General features: G+C 40.4%; 1 protein-coding gene and 1 long non-coding RNA gene across 5 annotated transcripts; one reads left to right on the top strand and one right to left on the bottom strand.

The window, feature by feature from the left end:
• Window positions 1-296: 296 nt before the first annotated feature.
• tango2 (transport and golgi organization 2 homolog (Drosophila)) lies at window positions 297-25002 on the bottom strand. Of its 4 annotated transcripts, none has more exons than XM_088618110.1 (9): window positions 24884-25002; window positions 19646-19782; window positions 14065-14153; window positions 9179-9298; window positions 7706-7820; window positions 2221-2288; window positions 1241-1388; window positions 851-955; window positions 297-578 (listed from the first exon to the last, which is right to left on the bottom strand). In XM_088618110.1, the coding sequence occupies exons 2-9, from the start codon at window positions 19699-19701 to the stop codon at window positions 458-460; spliced, it is 822 nt and encodes a 273-aa protein (XP_088474236.1). In that variant the 5' UTR covers window positions 19702-19782; window positions 24884-25002; the 3' UTR covers window positions 297-457. The 4 variants fall into 4 exon arrangements, with proteins under 4 accessions (XP_088474236.1, XP_088474238.1, XP_088474235.1 ...); XM_088618112.1 differs by having other exon boundaries at window positions 846-955; window positions 24832-24947; XM_088618109.1 differs by having other exon boundaries at window positions 24832-24947.
• On the top strand, window positions 7156-13067 carry LOC148641480 (uncharacterized). Its single transcript, XR_015929780.1, has 2 exons — window positions 7156-7277; window positions 12257-13067. It is a non-coding gene; the product is annotated as an uncharacterized LOC148641480 (long non-coding RNA).
• Window positions 25003-25711: the final 709 nt, after the last annotated feature.

Below are 25711 nucleotides of genomic sequence, written 5' to 3'. Positions count from 1 at the left end.
GGTAACCTGGAATAAAGGTTTATATGTTGAGGAAATTAATTATGCACCTGCTTTCAGCCTAACCTGAAGCCCAATGTGAAAGACAGGAAGTGCACATTGGGACCACTTCCTGTATTACTCTTGATAGTTTACGGATGCTGCTCATTCCAGCTTTCACTCATATCTTGGCTTAACTGAGCAACCTCCAGTTTACACCAAAACCAGCTGTGAAAAAGGACAACACTCAGGGTAGTGAAACCTCTTTCCTGCACTACAGCATCTTAACATTAAAGTCTTATAAAGAAAAAATAAACATCTTCCATGTACAGATATTAATTTTTAATGAGTGGATTGAGTAGGATGCCGTTTAAAAAAGATTTAGCATGTTTTCCCAAGCCTGTGGCCTGCGCTGTAGCTCAGAAAGGCACAGATTATCTCCTCCACAGCCTAAACTCAACATGCAGCCTCCCATCCTCCCTCAGTCAAGGAGTTTAAAATTGAAAGAACTTGTTTTCCACTGGCTGATGTCCGAGTTGAGCATGGTGCGCTCTGTAAAAGTGACATTCCCATTTGAGTCAATGAGGATCACGGTGTTAGTCCTGCAAAACAGAGGAAAGGAAAACCAGTCAAAAAAAACATCCACGCACTATGCATTTTAACCTGCATGGCTGTGCAGATCTGATCTTAATTTTTCCCATTTCGCAGGATGAAAGAATACACATTGATGTAAACTGGATTAGGTGGAACAACAATGTATCGAAAAACAAAGCACTTAAAGAGTCTGTTTAATACTTAAAGAGACGTATTACGCTATTAACACTCCTGAGAATCTAGACAAAGATAAAACATTTACTCAGACGTCCCACCTGACCTTGTGCCATAATTTGGAGATCGAACACATACTGCTGACAGAGCAGGAAGTGTTGAGAGGCGATATCCTTCCACCTGGCTCTTAAGAGTTGGGTCTGGCAGTTGTCTGCAAAACAGAATGATTTAGCAACACTGAGTCTTTCTTAATGGGACTGAATCAGACTCCAGTGGGGAAAGGGGTAGGAGCAGTACAGTAAAAGAGAGAATTTACTGATGAGAAGGCGAATTTGTCATTTTCACAATTACACACGTGCACGCACTGAATGGAAGATTCCCCAGTTTCACGCTCGGTGTCCATCATCATGAAGTCTTGGACTTTTGAGCTCCTTCCCCACTGTTGCTCTAATGGTCTTACAAACACAAACTTTGCCATCTCTGTTGGCAGACTCACGACTCTTCGTTGTTCAGGATGTGCAGAAGCTCTTGTACCATGCGCTCAGGGGGCAGGTTCTGATCGATCACGCTGCTGAAAATCCTCTTCCCATATTGCAGCTTCTTCCACGGTGTTTCCAAGAGGGAGTTACTGAGCCCATAAATACCTACAGGAGGCATTACAACACAATCACGCTTCACTAATCGCAGTTCACACTCCAAATGGGATTAGCAGTCCCCGAAAACAATCTGTGACAGTAGATTGTCCCAGTTCCACTATTCCAGCTTCCTGCAATAATTTCAACAAAGCATCTCTCCCTTTTCAAGCACTAGCAAAGGAATTTGATTAGGTAGCCTCCTTTTACAGTGTTACTCTTAATCATTTAACCCCCAGGACGTTTCATTTTTATTGTAACCAATATGATTTCAAATTGTGTTGTAAATTTCACTTCAGGCAAAGTTATTTTTAACTCTAGGGTGCTATAGTGAAGATGATACGGGTGACAAATGCCCTGCTAGAAAGTACTTGGCTTCTCTCCACAAACCAAGCTACTCTTGACAGAAACCAGGCCATCTGAAACTGAAGAGGCTTCTGGTTTCATTGATGAAAATCTATGAAAAGGTAAACAAATGCGATGAGCTCAGGCCTGGCTGATAACAGTGTTGCCTATGGAGAGAGAAATATGGAGTGCATGCAGTTGTGAATGGGGAGATTTGAAAGTTTCATAACATATGACAAAATACACACAATATTAAATCATTGTTGGGATTTAAGTGTTCATTTATACTTGATAATTTAATGAGGTTTTATTGATGAAAGGAAAACAATACTTGTGCTGAATCCAGGCACCATCAATGCTGCGTGGTTCTGCTTTTTTCTTTACAACATCAGGTTAAAGGCCTTGAAAACAGACTGTACAGACACACAAATGTATATGCAAGCACACAGAAAATGTGTGTTGGGGCAGAAAGATGTCAAAGATCCCAGCAGAAACACACCTGGTTTGAGAAAGATGGGCGCAGGGTTTCCTTTGTTTCCATAGTAACAAACTGTGTCTTCTTTGGCCCTGTACCAAACAAGACGACAGAGATTTAAGATGGTTACTGAGGTGATGAGTACTTTCAAAAATCTGCTCGAGTCTAGTATTTAAGATGTACAGAATTCTCTAAATGCAACCCCTTGAAGCTATGCTCTTTCACTGCCCAAGCCAGGAACATCTTATGCATCTGAGGAATACCTAATTGTGTGCAATGTGTGGGCACTGTTAAAAGGATTCCAGTCTCTGAAGCTCAGGGCACATCAGAACATAATAAATATTGTTCTTAACAATCATCACTTCAAAGTATTTAATGTGGAATCACTAATTTGGATTGATGAATGGCATACCCTCGGTGCCCAGAAATAAAGAGAAACAAACCATCACAAAAACCTTCCATCCAGATATAAGCTTACTTTTACTTTTCCTCCCAGGTCACTTTTTCAAACCATTTCCACTTATTTGCCCAGATAAACAGAAGATTGTATCTTTTTCTGTGCACTTCACTTCACTGACGTCCCCATTACTTTCACTTAAAACGGGAGATCAAGAAAGCCACTAAATAATGAATTACAGCTAGTGCAGCACCACAGAGTAATTACACATGGAGCTGAAAACTGTCGCTCCTGGCATTCGTTTCATGGTGTTCCTAGCTGAATGAGACCTTGCATGTTTAGCAGCAGCATTATTCAGTGTCACTCTCAGTCTCTGGGTTCACCGAGGTAAACCCATTTTTTGGGGGGCTTTGTGGTTTAACACAGGGAGTCGGTTTTTAAAAACCACTGAGCACTAACACGGTCATGAAGTTGTGTTCCTTAACTTCTATAAAGAACTTCAGATGCAGAGCCTGGAAAAATAAATTAGGTTGACATATAGGCTCAACTTCTCTTCCTAGTGATTACTTCTTCTTCCTAAGCACCGATTAATTATGAGCACGTATGCCTGTCCAGGCTTGAAGGTTTTTAATGCTGTGGTAAAGCAATTAGCCCAAATATACAATGGAGTGAAGAATATTGCTACAGCTACAGCTGAAAAATCCTTATCTAAAGTAAACATCCTTAAGCAAAAGAACTGAACAGGCAGGTCAGACTCCTGTGCAGAAATAACAGTTAGCATATCGATCAAAAGATAAGTTAAAAATCACCCACTGATTTGACAGCTTCACCCCATGAACAAACTATAGATTGTTTATTTAAGACTTTGAAAGGAGTGTTTAAATTTAGACCTTTATTGAGCACGATCTAGAACCAGTTTTTAAAGCAAATCAACCTCCAACACATTCCCCTTGACATTTTTATCTATTAAAGCAGTGGGGACTTGCATTTAAATTGACAAGGACAGGTTTTGATCTACAGAGCATGTTGTGATGCACTGTGAAGAGCAGCTACAGCTTCTTCACTTTTAGCATTTCAATAGGCCTAAGTTTAATGTAACACTTGTTTCCATCATTTGTTCCCAGCATGTCCTGAGCCTTTCCCTTTTAATCACAGGAGAAATACCACGGAAGACTTTCCATGGTCTCTACTGCTGTACGTGTGGCTCAAATCAGGTATGATGCACTATTTATACTTCATTTTGTGGACATTTATGTTAATGCGATTATTATTTGGCAAGCCACACAAACTCCACTTGATCCGACCCTGTCACCAACTTTCACGGCTTAATATGCTGTCTGTACACTGAACTGATGCACTTTCAAACTATTACAGAATGTTCCTGGTCTTTGATCGCACGCTCATTGTGTAATGTTCCTGCCTGTGGGGTGGAACACATTGCTGGAGGTTTTTCTTTTTAAAGCAGTTTTTATATTCAGGAAATGGTGATAAGAATATCAAAACAACAGCAAGTCGGGCTGAAATGAATTTGGCAATCGCATGGAGCCCACAGGAGGCAGAAACACAAAGCAGTGAAAATTATATAATAACATGCAGGGTATTTTGTACTGCACTTCAATGAGAAACTCACTGAATAATAAAACATACATTTTACATACAGCACTTCACAACTGTTTTATACTTATAAGTTCATTCTCCTCCACACTCTTACATACTCTTCAAACTATAAACAAAGAACAAGGCATGGAGTTTTTCAAGACAACAGATTCCTGGCAGTAATCAGGGTTTACTGATGCCATAAAAATGAGGAGCTATGCAATGTTACTGTGCACTTAAAAATACTTGTTTACAATTTTAACATAAGATACCGTTTAAGTTCATACATTGCATTTCTTTTAACATTCACTCCAGACGAGGTTAATATCCACTGACTCGAGCACATTGCTAATGTAGCACCCAGCCATAAAATGGGACAAGAAAACTGAACCAAGTAATTACAGACACATACGTTTAACTTCTGTTATATGCAAGGCTACGGAAAAGATAATTACAACTGTACTAGTGGATCTTGGGAAACTTTAGATTATGAAAGGGAAATTGCTCATGTAATGAATCAGTATTTTACGCAGGTGTTCACTATGGAAGAAGTCAACGACATGCCCCAGGCAGTAATAGGGAACGTTTTTTACTAAATAGCATTAGCATTGAAGAGGCAGAAGTGTTTCTGGTACTAGAAATGCTCACTAACAGTTCCCCAGCGCCCAATAGTATCCTACTAATTATACTCAAGGAAATAGGAGATGTTATTCAAAAGCCATCGATGTAAGACTTACAGTATAACAGTCACTCAAGACAAGGGTAGCACCCATGAACTGGAAAATTGCTAGGTCCCATCTATGAGATACGCAATTATAAACCAATAAGTCTGATTTCTACTACATGTAAGGCTATGGAAACAATTAGAGGTAACTTTGAGGATCACTTTATGAAAATCAGAGACTAAGGAATGCACAACTTGGATTTAGAAGAGGTAGGTTTGGCCTATGTTGTTAAGAGTTTTATGAACAAGCACCAGTAATAACATCAGGTCCTGGATCAATTAGTTACTAACAAGTTGCTAGATTAACTGAATGGCCTCCTCTCATTTATAACAGTTTATATGATTGTCTGTATAGCAACAGGAATCCAGAGAATAGTCAACATGGATCTGGAAAAGGTAGGTTTTGCTTTTTTGAATAAACAACAGCATTAATAGATTAAACAGAGCATGTGACATGGTATATTTAAACTTTCAGAATGCTTTTGATAAAGTTTCTCATAGAATATTCTCAAATTTCAGGCATTAGGCATTCCAAGGCATTTTCTTTGTGCCGAGACTTGGTTAAAGTACAGAAAACAGCGTACAATAAGGGGTGAATGTTCAGACTGGAGTGAGCACCACAGGGATCTGTATCTGTCTGTATTCTTGTAGAGTTAGTAAACAAGTCAAGCTTTCAGATGATACTAAAATAGGAGGAACAGCAAACAGTGCAGAAGCCACAAAGGAAATTCAAAAAGATTTAGAAAAAAAAACCTCAAGATTGGGCCAACATCTGGCAGATGACACTGAATGTAGATAAGTGCAGAGTATTACTTGCAGGCGGAAAAAAACAAACTATAAACATAAGAGGAGACACGCTGAAATTGCAGCAGCTGAACAGGACATGTGGTGATGTGGTTTTGATGGCAGCTTACAGTCCCATCTTTTAGAAGGAGATAGAGAAAATACATTTAATGGGCATTCAGTTTTGTTGGTATAAAAAAGAGGAATGAAATAACAGTATAGGGATGTCAACTTCACATATAAACCACTTATAACCCTTTATACATGAAGAGAACTTTAATACAGTGTGAGTAAACTGGTATTAAAAAGTCCTTATCCATGAATAATAATTACCAAATATACTGCAGCCTGCATGTGGCGTCATTACATCAGACCTTCATTTATTGTTCCTTGGCTATAGATAAAAGATCTTGAGATGTAATTTGCGGTTCAAAGATGTGTAAATTCAGCACTTGCTGCAAGATATAACTATTGATCCTCTCCCTCCTCCCAAAACAGCCATCTGCAATAAAAAACTTTTGCGCTGTCTGCACAGATATCATTTTTGTTTCAGTTGCAGGGGGAAAACTAATAGCTCTATAATGAGGCTGTTTATTAAAGAGGTAAACAAATAAATTGTAATGACAGTTGCCATTTTTCTCTCTTCCATTACACTGAACACAGCACCTATCTGTCAGGATCCATACATCTCCTCCCCAGTTCATCAGACAGAGAGCACCCAGCAGACAATGAGAAATTGAATGATTTCAGCTCCAGATGATGGCTCGGCTGTGGCATACATCATTACCGAGGGTGAAAAAGAAATTGCTTTTCTCAACCAATGCCTCAGCGGAATTTGCCATTTGCTTCTTTGACTGTTTATCACGCTACAACCACGACATCTTACTTTAACAAGATCATTTGAATTTCTAAACAGCTTTCCACTAAGACACTGGAGCCTGCAGAGACCAGCCTAGACCATTTACTTCAAATCAAAGTGGTTCACAATAGAGAGAACGTCAAGTGTGTTTGGTTATGGAGGGAAAGCAAGCAAATTACATGTTTAAAAACTTGTCTGTAATATGCTATACTCCCCTAAACCGACATCACCAGGAATTAGAGATATGTGGTACGCTGGACAGACAGACCTGCCTGTATACAATAACAGTTTTCATGCCAGTGGTGTAATGGCGTAAGGATTTATTGTGAAACCCTGTTGAAGGTCTTCCAAGTTTTTTCACTAAAAAGCATTAAGTCATTAATAATGATACTGAAGCTTTTTCAACATTCGTCATAATTTCAAATTGTAATGTTTTTTACCTGATGATTTCATAAATAATATTTTGGAAGCACAACTTGATACGAATCATTAAACATGAAACAAGGCTATACGTACATCTTAGGACCTCTCCTTTCAGTTCTGGGAAAGGGACCAGCTTTGACTGCAATGTCCAAAGACATGCCTTCTTGTTTAAATAGGGAGGGGAAACAGAAAGAAAGGAGGATGCAGCTGCATAAGTTCTTGCACAAGCACTCGGTAGACCTACTGAACTGAAATGCACGTACTTTTCAGTTCTGAAAACCCTATGCAGGAAAGCACAGGTAAGATAAGATCAATTTATTAGCCATATACAATTTCTTGCATTAGGAATTTGTCTTTTTGCATACATCAGCTTGTCTCTCCATGAGACACACATGTGAGAAGAGAGAAGCTTGGGGTCAGAGCGCAGGGTCAGCCATTTATACGGCGCCCCTGGAGCAGTTGGGGTTCAGGGCCTTGCTCAGGGGCCCAATGGAGTGGGATTCCTCTGCCGGCCGCGGGATACGAACTGACAACCTTCCAGCCACAGGCACAGATCCTTAGCCACAGAGCCACCGCTCTGTACAATACGTAATTTCTAATGTGGTCTGTCTCTTAATGTCGACAACAAATCCTCTCTTCAGGGACTTCTGATGCCTGCCTTGCTCCTGCTGTCACCTTGCTTTAATCAAAAACTTGCCATTCGTTTTCTGCTTAGTTGATTACTCACTTGAACTCCCCAGCGATCAAATTAAAGCCATTGTACAGATGCCCTTCAGAAGATACTTTCTTCAGATAGGAATAGCTGTCCACATTCTCTGTCAAGAAGTTTGATACCAAAAACCCTGCAAAAACAAGCAAACAATGTGATGCGACACAGGTACTTTGTTGTTAATTTCATGAATCCGACATGTGACCTCAGCTCTCCTATTTCTGGGCAATGTTGCACCAATTACAAAACTCATCTCACCTGAAATTAACAAAAAGTGTAGAAAGTACAGTAATGAGAGCTTGTGGACTCAGAAGTACCTAACATCATAAACTCTGATATCTACAAAATTAAGAACCAGTAAGGTTCTTAACAACCAATAAGGTCAGGAGTTTGGTCATTCATTTAATTACCATGGAGAGTTTTCATCCAAATGCAGGTAGTTAGAATTGACCTTAACACAGGCAAAACAAGAGTAACAGCCACATCATACAAAGACTTTTTCTCTGCCTCCTCTCCCTCTACACAGATTATTCAGTCCTGCATGTCTCCTGATCAATGCTGCTATATAATCAGCCTACTAAAGCATTAAAGCCATGAGGGGAAAGCATTATCTGGTAAAAGGTTTAAAGGCTGTGATCAGTCTTGGGTAATTGACATCCTTTCGCTTGCACTAAAACTTCAATCACTTGTTTAACTTTTTTCTTCACCACTTTGGCTTCTAGCTGTCCGTCATCAATAGGGTCCTGAGCTGCTTAGCGTTTGGATATTAATTCACAGTACTTCAAGGCCTGGAGAGGAAACGGCTGAATCAGAGACCTTTAAAAAATAAAACCCAAACACACAGCATCCCACAACTCCAATAAAGACACCCTGCTTCAGGGTATAGCACATCTGTGAGGCGCAGCTGAAGAATGAGTGGAGAGAAGATTAAGCATCTGCTATCAGACTGAACTAGATGTTGACTCTCAGACCCATTGGGGGCTGCAAACACAGACATGTGCTTATTCATTTTTCAGGTTAATGCAATGGGAAGAAAAGTTGCTCTGCCGAGAACTGTCAGAGAAAGAGAAAAATACATTTTGCTGTGTACCGGTGCCAGATTCTCAAAGGCTTACTGTGGAAAGCTATAAAATCAGCAACTCACGAGTTCAAACTGGGGGCTGTATGAAGCAAGCAGGGGAAGCAGAGACCTTTGGGAGCAGTTCAGCATTGCAGGGAGACACAGAATTACATCTCAACGATGTGGAGGAGCAAACAAAATGTTAAGATGCGCATGCATAACAGCTACTTGAAGGATCACACTTAAGGAAAGACATGGCTGTACTTGAGATGATATAGAGAAGGCAGCTAATCCCAGGACTGGGCTGCTTGAGCTGAGAAAGGAATAAGGCTGCATCTTCTTGGTCTTGAGCAAACAGGAACAAATAAAGAGGGAGTGCAGATTACAAACAGCTTCTTTGTGCTGCCTAGACACTCTGACCAGAGCCTCACCTCTGCCCTGGGCATCAGGGTTCTGTTTGGCCTCCATGTAATTAGTCAGCGCTGCAAACTTGCCCCTCTTCGTGATCCCAAGCCATGACCCTCCTTCCTTCCCTTCTTCCAAGTCTAGCCCTGTCACAGAAACAGGCCGTGAACCTTGAGCAAAATGTTCTAGTGACCCCTAAAATATAGGGACTTGCTGAGCACATTTAAAAAGAAAAACATGCACATGTACATTTAATTTTACATAAAATTGTCATGGAAAAAGGTTATGTAATGTAAGAGAAAGTTGTTCATTAAAAAAGTGTTGTTTCAACCCTTTAAGATGACACCCTTCTGGTGAGATTCCGTTTTTTTTTCCCCTTGGGTAAAAACAAAAGTATTACAAAGCTCTGAAAAAGCCAAGGTGATTCTCAGCTCTCAAAGGATGACTGAGCCAGCAGTCTCAAACAACTATTTTGTACTGTTTCTAAAAATACTTGAAAAGGTCAGAACACAACTTAGCAGACAGCAGAGGATGCAGGTCATACTGTAGTTTTCTCCAAAGAAATGACAGAAGTATTTTTTGTAGGTATCAGTATTACAATCTCACTTATTTCTTAAATCAACTTCATCAGTGGTTGATACAAACACAAATCACAGTTCTAAGTCTTTATATATTTGAGATGTGCGATTTAATATGGTGATGATGCCAGCAAAATTATTCATAAAGCACACTTCCTTAAATTAATTATGTAATATATACAGTTTAACTAATATGTCAAGTCATGGTTCCAATGCAAAATGCAATTTGTATGTCAGCATGTTATTCTGAAAGCAACACCAAATGATAATAGAATACTGCAGTGAGTTAGGTGACAAACACTATTGTGCTTCCCTTTTATTCAAACCCCATCTTACCACTTTTTCCAGGCATAGATCAGATTGATTCCTCTCATGACCTCATATACAAAATATCATGAGTTGCTAAACAAAAACATCTGATGTTGACATTTTCAGATAAAACACATTTTCAGATACAAAAATAGGAACCATGTTCTCATAAAAGTAATGTGTTGACTGTGAACAAAGGATGCAATATGATAACTATACACATAAACAATGGAAGTCTCATTATTTGATTTTATGCATGATCAACAATCGCTCAAAAAATATTTCTAAACACTGAGACAACATTGGAGAGACTGCTGTTAAAGGGGCCCTGTACTCACCCTTGGGCAAAGGCAGTAGAAGCTTTGAAGAAGAAGAGTGATTGAAATGAATCCCTGTAAATCCAGCCTCTCCTGCATCTTTGTTAGCATTAATGGGCTCACACTTTGTAGTACTAAACCTCACCATGAGAAAAGCACACACAAAGCTGGCAGCGAAATGCACAAATTGCTGAGCGTGGTCAAACTTTCACCTTCAATTATTGGGCTCTGCATTTTTACAGACAGTACTAAGGTCAGAGCAAATTTGCAGGGCCTGTTGGTTTGCTCAGGCTGTCTGGTAGCGTATAACAACCCTGTGTAATGGGAGAAATGCTTAAAATATTCTCTAGAATGGTGCAGAGCTGCAGTGCACTGACTCACATATTGGTCAAGTAATAATATGGGACTTTCTGAATCTTCATATATGAAGTCGGGAAAAATAGAAAAACAGATTTGGCATCAGCAAAGGTAGGGCCAGCACAAGAAAGCAATGAATTTAGATGCTAAAGAAGGCTGTGTACCCCATTACAATATGGAAAGTTATACTACACACCCATAACTACGAGCACAAAGCTTGATCCAAAACAATACCAACTCCTGGTATACAAAAAGAAACTTAAAAGTCTCGTCTCATCTGTCTGTTCTAAGACATAGATCTCGGAAGGATAGCAGGTGAAGCATGAAAGGTATTCTGGGAAAATAAAGTGAACATGAGTACACTTTCTTACTCTTGATGTGGACAGGCAAGTGAACTGTGAGCCCAAACAGTTCTACAATAGCTGACTCCATCACTAAAAATCAGGATCTACATGAATCCCCTTGGACCACAACGAGAGCAGCAGTAATTTATTCCTGCCACTGCCAATACACTTATCCATCAATGAAAAGCCTCTTCCCAGAGCTTCAAACTCTATTTAAACAAAAAAAAAAGACTGATGAAGAACAGCTGAGAGTCCCCATTTTCCTTCTGAAGGACAAAAAAAGCGTTAATCGATTTTCTTGTTCGGTCTGATAGAGAACCTGAGAGAGGCAATCAGTCAATTACACATCATTGACTTCAGAGCTCACCAATGATCTGATAATGAAGAACTGTTTAATATTTACTAAAAAAAAACCTGGAAGATTGTTTTTTTCCCCCCCAGTTGTAATTTTCTGAAGCTTATTTCAATATAATAGCAAAGTGTCCTAAACATAGAATGCCTAAATAATTAAGCTATAATAATTGAGGACCAATAATGAAATACCTATAAAGAAAACAGCCATAAAAGGAGTTTGGCTCAGTTGGAAAACTTAACAGTAAAACTGCAAGTTAAACAAAAAAGCCTACACTAAAATGATTCATCAGAAGAAAAACATCAAAACTCACTTCCAATTTTATTTCCATATAAACAGTACTACTTTTAAAGGGCGCAGAATATGTTTATTCCAAAAAAACAGCATTTCTGATGTGTGCTCCCCATACAAGTTTGGTCTGACCTTCTACAAAGCACAATCCCAAACCAGAAGATAAAGACCCTAAACAAGAGCATTTTAGCATTTCATTATACTCCCCCAACTTTATGTGACTCACTTTTTAATTAGGTAAAAAAAAGCTCTGTAAAGTAATTAAATGAATAGAGGAAACACCAAGATACTATTTAATTGATTGTATATAGTGTAGTGCTTATCATCCTAAAGCATCCCAGATCACTTCACATACAGTATAGGAGAGGACCCACTTCATCCACAACTGAAGAGCGGTATCCATCACAATATACTGTAGGCAGTGCTAAACTTTTTGACCAATTGACTTTAGGGAGGTCAGACTGTGCAGCCAGAAAGCTGGGGTTAACATCCCTACTCTTTTGAACAATGCCATGGGATCTGTAATGATCAACGATCTTTGTTCATGTCTCATCAGCAGGATGGCACCTACTGCAGCCTGTTCCTCAGTCACCATGCTGGGGCCTTGGCGAGGAAATTCTGGCCCAGATGGAAGAGCGTCACCAACACCACTCCGTTACCAAATGAACATGGGGACCCCCAAACAATAAAGGGTTCACTCAGGGCGCAGAGGGCACACTACAGTCCGGATATCACTGGTTCAAATCCGAGCTTTGCCACTCCCCACCCGTAACCAGATTCCTCAAGCAGCAGCAACACCATAGCTGGGACAGCAACCCACACAGCAGCCCACCCCTGGTACTTGGTGGGCACCTGTAAGCTTGCAGTGTTGCCAGCGAGAGCTGCAGCGCTCCCACGCCACGCCAAACGATGCCCACGCTGCTGTGGGTGCTGAAGGATTAGCCGTGCGATCCGAAATTGGATAGCTCCAGCAGGGCACATTCTGAAGGAAAGTGCAGCTCACTCGTCTATACAAGGGTCTCAGCAGCTCATAAACAGTATAACCAATTTCATGGCAAGGGAGAGAAACTGACTGGGGGCAGGGACATAAAAACAGCAACAAAAAAAAAGTAAATGTGTACGTGTATACAAATATTTATAAGGAAAAATTGGAATGATACGCCCACTGTAATACAACTTAATAGGCTAGCCATTTTGAGGCACGTATTAAATAAATTAGGGATAATGCAGAGACCAAATTGTACTGTTTTTAAATAGGATTTTAAAATAATCCTATTAAACTGCTATTACTAATTAAAAAAATATGTTATGCATTCAACGGGATAAAAACTCGATATTCACAAAAATAAAGAATCCTAATATGAAAAGGTTTGCTGTGTTGTTTCCACTTGAGCCACACATGTCAATTATTTGCTATGCATACATTCGGCATCCGGCTGTGACCGAGGGAGACCAGAGAATACAAAGACCCCTTTAACTTCCACATCACACTTCTCACCACTGGGGCAGGAGCTTATCTTTTGAATGGGTACATAATACAGAAAATACTTGACTACTGTACAGCAATGCAAAGAAAATAAAGGGATCTAAAACATTTAAATGAATCTTCCACCTGTCCAGTGTAGATTAAGACATTTAAAGGTGGCTTTCTGTCAGATCCTTAAAAATGTATTCACAGCCTCTTTTGTCAGTCACAAATATTCACCTTGCTAGCTGCTGAAATTAATTCCTCCAGAAGTTTGTGAAGGCTTTCACATACTCCAGTGGAACTGGCATATATCTGATGCTATTACTAGATGTCGGGGTGATACTTAGATCAAACCCATGATTAAATTGCATGACTTAATTCAGACAACATAATGAAAAGCACGATAAAAATATCACTTCTATTCAGTCCTGCGCCCTTATCATATTCTGAAGGATGGCAGAGTCGACAATGGAGACAAATGTACCGAGAAGACATTAAACAGCAATGCCTTTAATGTACAGCAGGAGACACTCTGCTCCTAATTCCTCTGCCTATAACAACCTTGTCTCCTCTTTATCACAGTGTCAGCTCTGCAATGGGAGATGATATTTCAAAAAGCCACAGACAGTACTTTAGGCAAGGTTATAATATTCAAGAATCCCAACATGCCTTCTTTTTCCAAAGTGCTTATGAAAGGTTCTAATAAAAAAAGTAAAACATCTTTTCACAAAAACTAATACAAAAGGTTAGCTCATGCAGAAACCAGCGCCTGGTTAAGCAGATGCGTGCAAATAGTTGTCATGCAAAAGCACAGATTCAGACACTCAGCTGCAAAATTATCCTGTGCATGTTCCTTCACATCTCAATGTAATTGTGCAGTTCAGCTCTGTCCTTACCGCTGAGCACCTCGTTGTTGATTCCCCAAAAATGTGCAATCTTGGATGGCCTGTTGTAAAGTTCATCTCTGTTGGCGGCCAAAATCAGCCTAAAAGATGGAAAAACAAAGAAAAACAGAAAGGATGTTTTATGTCTCCTGCAGTGCTCATGAAGGAGAAACCAATAATAATAACAGCAGCTTTAGTTGAGAAACAGGTTACCTTTGACAATCAATAGTGAGAATCAAAGGAATATTGTTCTTATATTCATGTAGGCTATTAGCAAAAAAAAGTATACGGATTTTGGATACTCAAATGTTTCAGGCATCATAAAGCCAGTAATCTCAGATAGTATAGATTACTATATCACTGCCTTAGAGAAAGGGGTGATTTGAACACACAATGGATGATACTGTATATAGTTGACATTTCTTCCCATGGTGGAATCTCTTGTTGATGGCAAATGCTAATCAATGCATTTTGTGCATTCAACAAAAGGTCAGTGTAACAACTACATAAGGAATTATTCTTTTTCCTAATAATTTTATGAAAAAGCAATATTTTTGGATGATCAAGATATGTTAATTTTGCTATGTAATTTTTTCCTGAGCATATACAGTATGTTAAAACAGTTAGCATTGTGCTGCCCAGTGTTCAATGTCAGACCTGGAGTGCCATCTGTGTGGAGTTTGTATGTTCTCCCTGTGTTCACGTGGTCTTCCTCTAGGTGCTCCGGTTTACTTCCACAACCCAAAAACACAGTGGTAGGTTAACTGGCTTCTGGGAATACTGGCTTTTAGTGTGTGTGTCTGTGCATCTGCCCTGTGTTGGACTGGCGTCCCATCCAGGGTGTACCCTGCCTTGCGCCCACTGCTTGCCAAGATAGGCTCCAGCTTCCCCGCGACCCTGTATTAGATATTAGATGCACCAATTTAATCATTTTTGACGCTTGTTTATTCACACTATTCAAACAATTTTTTACAGGGAAGAGAAAAAAAACTTTTGCTTTCATACTTCAAAGAAGCACAGCGCCAACAGATCATTTTTTTTTTCCCTCCCTGTGCTAATTTGTATGCCTTGTTTCATGCCTAATAAGAAGGAAGAGGTGGCGGAGCGCTGCAGAGCTTGCTGGGGGATAGGTCATGCGCCGCTGTCATGAGCACAACACACAATCAATCATCCACGGAGAGCTCCATCAGTGTCCTGCCGATGCCGGACCACCTGAGGCAGTGCAGTGGAGCTTCACCAAAAAAAAAAAAAACGACCAAAAAATGAAAATACAATCCAATGAGAATTTCTCACAGGGTGCTCCTTCCAAATGTACCGCGCATCTGCAATGCAGACGACAAGAAAATGCAAAAGAAGAGGCCCTTTCCTGCAGAGACAAAACAAAACCCCCCTGAGGCACAGGAGACGATCTTAGTAACACAGGGAAGTGGGGCCTTTCTCAAGGTGTGAGAGCATCCCCTCTCTCCGCTGCTGAGAATGAAATTCCCAGCCAGCCTTTCACAAAGCCTGCTCTCCTTGCCAGGGGATGCGGCAGCTCTCGCAAGCAGCCTATTAGATGCTACGTTTCCCCAGCTGGGGAGCGAACGCTGTAATTATACTTCCTCATTATGATAATGAACAGGCCGATCACTTCAAATTGATCCAAGCTGCCAGTGGCTTTAGCACAGCAAATTACGCGATTAATCCCTGCACTTCACTTGCCCTCGCCAGCAGGTCTCGCGTGCCACAGAAATACAGTTGGCTCCGCCAGCACAGATCTCCGATTCCTGGCTTTCGTTTGTCTGTAGGTCGAGCGGAGAATTTTCTTCGCCACCACATGTGTGAAACCCTTCCATTCTCCCTCCTGCCTTTCTATAAAACTGAGGGTGCTTGCCTGACACCGTTAACAACGACAAATGGACAGATGACACTGTCGAGCCACACAGTCAAAAGGCCTGTCCATACTATGAATTCAAAAACTTGCAAGAAAACAAATTCAACTGAAAAATACATTTATGTCAAACAAATTTTTCTATACAGAAAGCTGCACATGCAGGCTGATGAGCCATTATTGCTGATGCTACTAATGCTGTGTTTGATGCTAATGTCCTGAGACTTTCACTAGCGTTGCACAACTGTCGCTTATTTAGTATTTCAATGGTGCGTGACTTGGTGACTTAACATCAATGCTCAGCAACAGTCCGTGATATTTTTTTTTCCTTCTTCCGTTGCTGCCATCCTTCCCAGATCTTGGTTTAAACTTCATTTTGTGACTGTGCTGATGTTGCAGAAAATGTTTCATTACGCTTATCCCGCTCTAGGGAATAGTACAGAGATACAGGATCTGCATCGCTAACTCTAGCATTTATTACCAATGGCGAGGCCCTCCGGAGAGCACGAGGCTTGTTTGAGAAAGGCATGTCCAAAATGCAGGTCATAGGTCACAACCAGGATTCTGCCTCTGGTACAGGGGCTTTACCACTCTTGTGATGGGACTCCCAAGTAGCTCATCTAGTAAAAGCACTTCCCTGGAGAACAGGTAGGGCGCTAGGACCCAGATGCTGCTGGTACAAGACTGGCCAAGGTCCCTAACTGACTGAGATTGGGAATCTCAGGTCCACAGAAGGTTGGCTGTGCTTTAGTTGGACCAGGCGTCCTTGGATTTTGGTGCAACAGCAACTTCTGGGACCTGCCTGGATCGAGTCTGTGCTCCGTTTTGTGGAGCTGCTCCCAATCCTGATCCTGGAGGCCGACACACCTGCCGATTGTCATTCCAGCCACTAACTAAACGGCGCTTCCTTGGAACATGTGCAAGTGGTCCCCCGCCCCCCTCTGGGCTCGGAAGTTTTGGAATGACACTTTTACGGGGGAGATCCAATAGCTAAAAGGCAACCTCCAACATGTTTAAGAGCCAAAAACAATCAAACAGTTCAAATGAATCCTGTCAGGTCAATTAAGGGTTCAATGGTACAACTGAGAGCTGGGCTTCAACAGAAACTGACAGGTGTGTGGGATTCCAGGACCAGGACTGGCAAGATCATAAATAGTTCTGCCAGGTGGAAGCACACAGCTCCTCACTCCCCCAGTGTGCTGCATGGGCTGTAGCAGCAGAAACTGGGAGATACAGAATCAGGGATTCCAAAATGCGAGGAAATAAAATCAAAAATAACACAAGAGAGGGTTAATGCACAAAGTACAGTCCAGTCTGCTATGCACTCGTGCACAGTTCCAGTCAAGGGGAACAACATTCTTTTTTCTTTCCAGTGGTCAGAAATGCTGACTATTTGTAATGAGCAGATTCAAATCTGCAGTTGATGAAAGGAGTGACCTCAGCACGTTTCTGGGAATAATAAGAAAACAATAAAAGTAACAATTTAAGTCAGTGTCACCCTTACTCCCCTCAAGACATCTGTCACGAATTACAGTCAGTCAGTAATAATAAAGCAACTGATGTCACTGTCAAAAATTTAATAAGAGCTGAATAAATGTTTCTAATTCCAGATAGCATATGTAAAACCATTCACTGCTTATTCCCAATAAGGGTTGTGTTAACAAGCCTGGTGCAGGCAAATTATGTAGGCCTAAAGGCCTGTACTTCCAAATTCAATGCCAGGCAGATATTCAGTGCATATTGCACAGATTTCATAGAGCTTTTTTTAAAATGTAACTCCAATGAAAGAATAACCTACAGATGAAAGTTCATCTTTGAAGCAAGATAACTGAACTGCTTATGGTGCAAGCTGTGTTCCGAAGTCAGTGGGTGATGCCCCTACAATTCCCTATGCTGACAGGTATTCAGAATCGGAAGGGTACGAGTGTACGCTACCAGTTCTTCAAGGAATAATCCCTGACTCCCTCTTTATATCTCTTGCTATTCATTGTAGCTGCCCTGTAGTGGAGCTCCCATTCATCTTAAGAAAGTGATCGGTTAAAAAAAAAAAACATACATAACAATGACCTAGAGAGGGCAAACACAAAAGCATCACAGACTAATGGATACAAAGCAATTTCCAATGGTGTGCACTGCTAAAAAAGTCAATTGATTCCTAGAAACAAAAACGGCTAATGATTCTTCACGTATGCATCATTATCTGCTAGGCCACTGATTAAAGCACCAGAGAGATCTGATTACTAGAGCTCAGAGCCTTTCCCAGAACAGTGGTAGTATGAAAAATATGCTCCATCCTGCCATTCCTCACTGTGGATCTCGGCAGAGATTATGTAACCTGAATTGCTGAAAAATGTTCTTCTCAGAAAGGAACATACAGTGCTCATTTTCATTTGACACTAGAGCTGCAGTAAATCTTCTGTACTTTAACCATTCCTGTGTTATCAATGCTGTCAGCTTAACTTAATATGCGAATATATACCTGTTTGGAATTGAGACTGAATTTCTGAAACCTGAAAAATCTTTTTTTTTCAGGTTAGAGAAGTCATTTGCTAACACAATCACACCATCAACAAGTCACCTTTTAATCAGATCTTTTGACTACAATACAAGTTATTGCAATAACCTAGAAATGATGAGTTATAAGGTCAAATGAGAGTGACAGAAAATAATTCAACTTTGAACTCATACCTCAGCAGTGCTCTAATTATACTAATGAATAATAAATACTAAACCATACCTCTTAGAAGCACAGAGCATGGGATTATTAAATGCATGTCTGTAAAATGCATAGTCAGAGGCATTGACTTTTCTACCTCTGACCTGCAAGATTCCTCTTGGGAAAAGATTAGCTTTGACTGAAAAGGAAAGGTTAACAAAAGAAGACTCTTTAACCTTGTGATCTAGAGAATGTATGAAGGCTTATTTACACAGACACCATGAATGTGACCACTGAGAGCAGAGAACAGGGCAGCTTTAGCTCTTTTCTGACATTTCTAAGGCCTTTTGGTTCTTCAATAGATCTCACATGAAACTGATCTTTGTGCATCTGATTTGCTTGATACTTGATGCTTACTGACCACGGTTTCATATTTATGCAGTGTACTTCAATAATTACCAGTCCATGGTATTAAGTTCAGTTTTTTTTTTTATAACTGATATGTAGGGAATATTGTAAAAAAAAAAAAGGTCAAATCAGTTACTTTAGATTTTAGAAATTGCGGTACACAAATACAGCTCTGTGTTACAGTTCTAGCAGCAGATCAAAAGCTGGGACACTTTAGGCATGACCCTTAAACATCCATGCATGCTAGACAATTTAGTGTCTATTTTTACAAATCATTCAAACATACGGTGCCCTCCAAAAGTGTTGGACATCATAAAGTCCACGTGTTGAAAACGTGTACCCAGTGCAGAGACAAGCTCTGAAAGCCCGAATTGAACCCAGCACCCTGGAGCGGTAAGGCAACAGTGCCAACTACCATGCCACTGTGCCATGTTTACTTCAGACTAGCGTCCAGGATATAGGACTGGATCTTCTCTCAGGAGATCCAAACACTCCAAGCAAGCAAAGCCAAACCTCCAGAAACACATTACATTAAAACCACCAAGATCCAACTTCCACTATAAACACAATAACACATTACAAATGTCTCCCTGCCCCCTCCGTAGGATCACAGTGGATGCAAACATTTTGTTTTTTTTCCCCAAAGAGGACATTGTCACCTGTACGCAGTCTTGGAGGCAGGGCGAGGATCGAACTTGAAGAAGATGATACACATGTGGGCCTCAGGGTGGGAAGCACTGCTTCAGCACGTCTTACTTAATTAACCGAGGTCACAGCAGGTTCATGTTGAAGGGGCCTGAGAAAGAGAGAGAAAAGTTATGACCCCAGGGCTCCTGCCACCCTGGCCAGGCTACAGTTCCCTGCTCAGTCAGACGATCGGGGGCCAATATTAAATTCTGGCAGGCCACTACAGGTCAGTCAGTGTCTTGCTGCTACTCTGTTGTTCCTCACATAGCATCCCTTGTTGACAAAACCCACTGCAGCATATCAGATTTTACATGGAAGAATTACAACTGACCCATATGGATTGCTGTGGTTTGTCGGAAACAATAAATTTGGAACAGCTGCAACTCCCTAAACCCACTGGCACTGACCAAATTAAACCAATATATTTTCTAGGATAGATATGCGGTAAAATTTAACTCTGCATTTCGTGCTAACCATCAAGGCCAGAGTGATTTCATATGCTGCTGTTAAACTTCGGCTGATTGATTACCCACTTAACTCTTAGGAGTTTAAAATTTTAATTTAAAATTAAATAACATGGAAAATTAAAATTATCCTGAGATGCCACAGTCAAAGAAATATATATGACTTTAATTTTCATATGCATTATTTGATACCGACATAAAATACTGCTCACAATCTGGGTTGTGGCAAATCATCTGAATTGCAGCTGAAGAAAAGGGAAGATAGAAGATCATGTTAAATCATTCCACTGCCTCCATTTAAGAGGGGAGAAAAATGAAAACTGTCTCCCGAAAATGACTGAAATGACACGGTTGTGCACCTAAACTTTTTTTTTTAACCACCAGTGCAACAGGTTTTCGGAAAACATTATAAATAAATCACAGGCAACAACAGCAGACAAACACTGCAAGGATATTAAACCCAATAAGACTGAGAGGCTGTTAGGTTGTATCTTAAAGTGCGGAGATTAATAACTCCAGCGAATCCAAGTTCAGCATTCTGCCAAAGAGCTGAAATACCCAAATGATGGGAATTCTACATACGTTATTTTCCTACTGTGCTTTCACTTTCCCATTTCGTCAGAAATATACATTTGCCCTTTGAGGTTTGTCTATTATTATTACAGCCGAAAGGGTCTGTCAATGCACTGGCTTGCCCAGTTTTAGTTTTAAATCAACTACCAATGTCAAGTAAAGAAGAATTAGCCCCAGGTTACCTGGTTGAAGTAGGAATAAAATTGCACATTTCACTGCAGCTGATATAAAAAGATTATGTCAAAAGAAAATCAGACTGTCTTTTTCAAACCGAGCCCCTGTAATAAAAAAAAAGAGAACTTCTTGCATGCTTCTGTTACTCTACTCACAAAGGCCATGACTAAGGGACTCAGAACATAAACTATTGTATTTAATAAAATAAGTATTATTAAAACAAGAACAAAAAGAACCATGCAAAATTTAGATTGAAATGAAGGATGTGCAGTTCTTTTAACATACAGTAAAGCGCCTTTGGCCTTCTCCATACACAGGCAGAATAACAATCTTAAAGCTGCTTAAAGAACACTGAAAAGACTCATCACAGTCATCTGGCTGGCGCTGCTGGAGTTGACTGCAATAGATCAAAACCTCTAGCCTTGCAAAATCCCCAAAGTGAGTGAAAGTGAATTAAACAGAGCCCTGTGGATGCCCTGCTGAAGCACAGCAGGACAGGGGACTCAGATGACACCCCCAGGTTTCCTGCTTGATCCATTCCGGCGTTTCTGAGCTGGAAGCTCTTATATAAGCCAGTGAGAAACTCAGGCACCGAACATTTCAAGCCTACTACCTTATTTTGAGCAAATGCACAGAGGCCGTCACAGGCAATTTAAATGAAATTAACCACATTACCTTCCTGCTCCAGCAGCACGCACTGTACAAGAGCCTACAAGCTCTTAAAAGCTGAAACGGACCCAACCACTGTGTCAATTAGGAGTTTTATCCGCGCCCCAGAATTGAGCGGGGCTGGGAGCAATGGAGGCTGAATCGGATGTTCTGTGTCTGCTTCAGGACAGAGAGGGCAATGTCAGACAAGCTTATTACACAGGGGAAAGAGATTCCGGTGACAGATTGAACTGCCGGCTGTGTTAGACAGCCCTGTGACAAAGGTGATGGGAGGGCTTCTGTAGCGCTATGTCTGATCACCCAGGGGCACACGTGCTCAAGCTGCACCAGGAGGAGTGCCTTCACTGCGCTCCTCAGAAGTGACCTTAAATATAGTGCAAACCAAATCAGAATTAAAACTGGATGCACACACTGATGCGAGCTACTTTTTTCGGTGATAAAAAGAAGCAATTAAATGCACTTGGGACCCCTCTTCTTTCATCTTGAGCTCCTGAGTTTTTTTGTGACTTTCAGTTCAACAAAAGTGCTGGATGCGGCATCACAGCTACCTTTGCAAGGCTTTCCAAAATCTCGGTCATCAACCAACGTCAAGAAAGGCTTAAGATTATAAACCCCTATGCTTTGCAACAGAAGCCAACACTGGAGGTCAAAACAAGGACAAATGATTTGGTTCTTGGGGAAAAAAAAAACAGATGGATATTTAGTCATGCGCAATTATGTACAGTGGTATTTTTTGTTTAAAAAGCCTGAGACGCAACAAGTCAAAAACAGGGAATTTACCAAATAGGAGTAAATCCAGATCAACAGAAATAAAATGAACTGCTAAAAAGTGTTAAGCAGTAGATTTGAAAGAAGATGTAAAAGCAGATCCAACTTGTCTTAGTTTTTGTTTTACTTTAAAGAGCATTTCACCCCGAGATGAAAGCCACATTATATGGGTCACTACAGATTCAGCGCTGTAAAAGACCAAATAAAAGGCTTTGCACTTCAAATTCTACATTTCCTATTAAAAAGAACCAAGCCATTTGTGGCAGCTGTGTTCCATCTCATCGACAATAGGCTTCTAGAATGTAGAATGCATTGCATAATAGACAATTCTGTAATCTCTTGCTCTCTGTGGTCAGCAGTTTGAACCAACGGTACTTTCAGACCATTTCATTAGGAAAAAGACTCAATTTATACGAAAAATAAAGGAAGACAGCAGGGAGAAAAAAGAATCTGTGTTTTTTTTAAATCTGATGGATAACTACAAAGAGTTCGACGACTCAAGTTAACCTCTTTCTGGCAATGCACCAGAGTAAAATGACCTTTTTTTGGGAAATTTAAAGAAGAAAATCAAAACCTGTTGAGTCTTTCTTATGAACGGATTAGGTACTTTTCAGATCCTAAAATTCTAAATAAGGAGAGTCAGATTGCATTCAACAGGTCTGATTGCCTTTCATTTGAAGTACAATGCAAATATACAGATATGTTCCCTGTCAAGGTTAGATCTTAAACAAATTCTTGACTGAGTGATGAGCCAATGAAATCCACAATGTATTCCACAGATAGAACAGATACAGGGCTGCCTGGAGGGCTTTAAACAAAGACATTAGGTCACATAGCTTTTCAGTTATGAGCAAATAACAATTTCCAGCATTTCAGCCAATTTCTTCTTATATTAATAATAATTTACAAGCACAGCATGCCAAAACATTGGATTCTACATATATCACTTTTTGTCAGATAATTCTTCACTCACTCCCCCTGCAGATGATGACAAACATTTCACAATGAGTGCTTTCCTTTTCACTGAGTGTACTTTGTTCATGTGTGCAATTCTATTGGTCACATAAGGAATCTGACATTTAGTCTAGTTATAAAACAGCATATTTGAAAACAAAAATCTGAAGAACGTACAAAGAATGCAGGAATTACAAAACTCTGTCCTTTCTCCTACTCACTTCAGACGAGAGTCTATTAGTCCATAAATAAAAAACAGCCATATCGACTGGCTTAATTAATCAAGCCATTTCGATTATTTTCACTTCCTCCAAACAGTTGCAGATTTCAAGTTATATTCTACTTGTACGCTTTAGCAGGTGAGGTAACTCGAAATAACCGAGTAACAAAGTGGGAACTGGTGTGTTATGTAACTAGCTGACAGCAGGCTACCCATGATGAGGAATTGAAGATTATAACCCCTCATGTGTTGGAAAAACTTTGTGAGAATATTATATAGGGAGGAAAACCAGCCTCCTGCGAACATATGGCCTTGCATGTACAGCATACTGTAGATTCCGTCAAGTGAGTGATACGCACTGTTATGACTGACCTCGCAAGCACGGTTTTTATGGGGTTTCTCATAAATCACACTATTTGGTTTTGAAAAGCGACGCCTACACTTTACAATTATCTTTCTACTATGTTCTGAATTACTGCAATTAAAACGGCATATAATCACAGTGTGCTAACTGGCATATATGCTAACAGATTCGCTATAACTGCACTGCGCTTTAAATAATTGAGTTACGTATTTCTAACTTACCCATCTAAAACACGTCGCACACCTGTTTCTTCTGACGTGTGCCCGAGATGTAGCGAACTAGGTACACAGAATTGATCATACTGGATCATCATCAGAAATCATAAACTCTTTGCAAATAACGTCTTTAAGCTTCTGTATTGAAATTTATGTGATATCTGTTTTCATCTAGCTAATGGCGAAACTACCTTTCCCTACCGTTTTGACAGGGGATATGCATTATTAACCATAGGGGATAAGCATCAGTCACGCCTCGCAAGTTTAAAACCACGCTCACAGTCGTATTATATCGCAGTACTCTGTACCAGTTTCAAGCGCTTGGAAAACAGCCGACTTTTTCTAACTGCTTCACAGACAAGGTAGCAAACACTATTATGGTTTATAACCTCGTCCTATTTTTTTTTTCAGAACAATTTTTGACACTGTTAAGATGAAAATAGAATTGTCTGTCTTCAACACAAAAGCAAAAGTCAATCCTTCATAGCTTCTCCGTCGCCTTGCACTATTGGCAAAACTCTGCTTCAGGTAGTTCCAGGGAGGTAAACATATCTGGAGCTACTGTACAGTAGATCATGTTTTTTTTTTATTTCTATTTCCCTTAATTGTTAAACAGATAACGAAACCACCACCTCCCTGGAGGGTCACCGCAGAATGCAGTTTTAACTTCCTGCCTTTTTTTTGTTTTTGCTCACAGTCAGGATTTATTTTCTTGCTCATTAAATAATTCGCTTTCAACCCGTATTTTGTTACTCACAGATCCGATTGCTGGCAATGATCAACACAAGAAGTTAAATCCCACAAGTTACCGTTTTGTTTTGGGAGGACACAGCAGCAACGCGCGCTCTGATTGGCTGCGTATGGAGGGGTTATGACCTCACTCTGTTTGTCCCGCCCCTCGGTTTTTTTGCTGATCAATGATTAATTGAGAAGCCGCTAATAACAATCTTTATTTCATGTACCACCTTTTGAAATCCGCTGCTAAATTTCAGAGCGGAGACGGCACATGGTGCTTAAATATCTAAATGTGATCTGACAACGCTTTAAACAATCGGCCATACCAATAAACTATTTTCCGCTGAATCAAATACAAATAGAGACATCTGACCCATGATTTTCCTCAAAACAAGTGAATGATATCCAAATTGCAAGGATTGTTTCTGAGTTCTGAAACAAAACTGGATTTTTGACAGTACCCGAATAGTTTAAAATAATAATCCTGCTTCAATCCAGGATCAATGATAATGAGAGACTACAAAACATGTATTAAAAATAAGATTAGTGCAAGCCTTTTTATCACACGCAGGAAAATGATGATACGTTATAATTATGTTTAAAAAACCCATTTTGATTAGACGGATTTCCGAAGCCCTTTTATTTCCCTCAAACATCTTTTAGTTTCTGCAGCAGCAGGTGCGGAGCTTCGACAACAGCGACGTGTCGGGAAAGTGACAGCAGCCGCCGCCAATGAGAACGCGAGAAGCGGCCGAGCGCGTCGGAGTGACAGCACAGATCAGCCAATAGAGGGCGATATCAGGGTCTTGTTCCTCGAAGGCAGGCGGGGGGTAAGGGGCGGGCTCTGCTCTTCGTGTAGTTTTGGTTTGCTGGCTGTGTCGCGGACTGCGCAGGGGGGGGTG

The sequence above is a fragment of the Lepisosteus platostomus genome, chromosome 24 (assembly GCF_059453375.1).
Source record: "Lepisosteus platostomus isolate fLepPlt1 chromosome 24, fLepPlt1.hap1, whole genome shotgun sequence".
NCBI lineage: Eukaryota > Metazoa > Chordata > Actinopteri > Semionotiformes > Lepisosteidae > Lepisosteus > Lepisosteus platostomus.
Note: the sequence above shows the minus strand (reverse complement) of the source record. Positions and strands in the feature narration are given on the sequence as shown.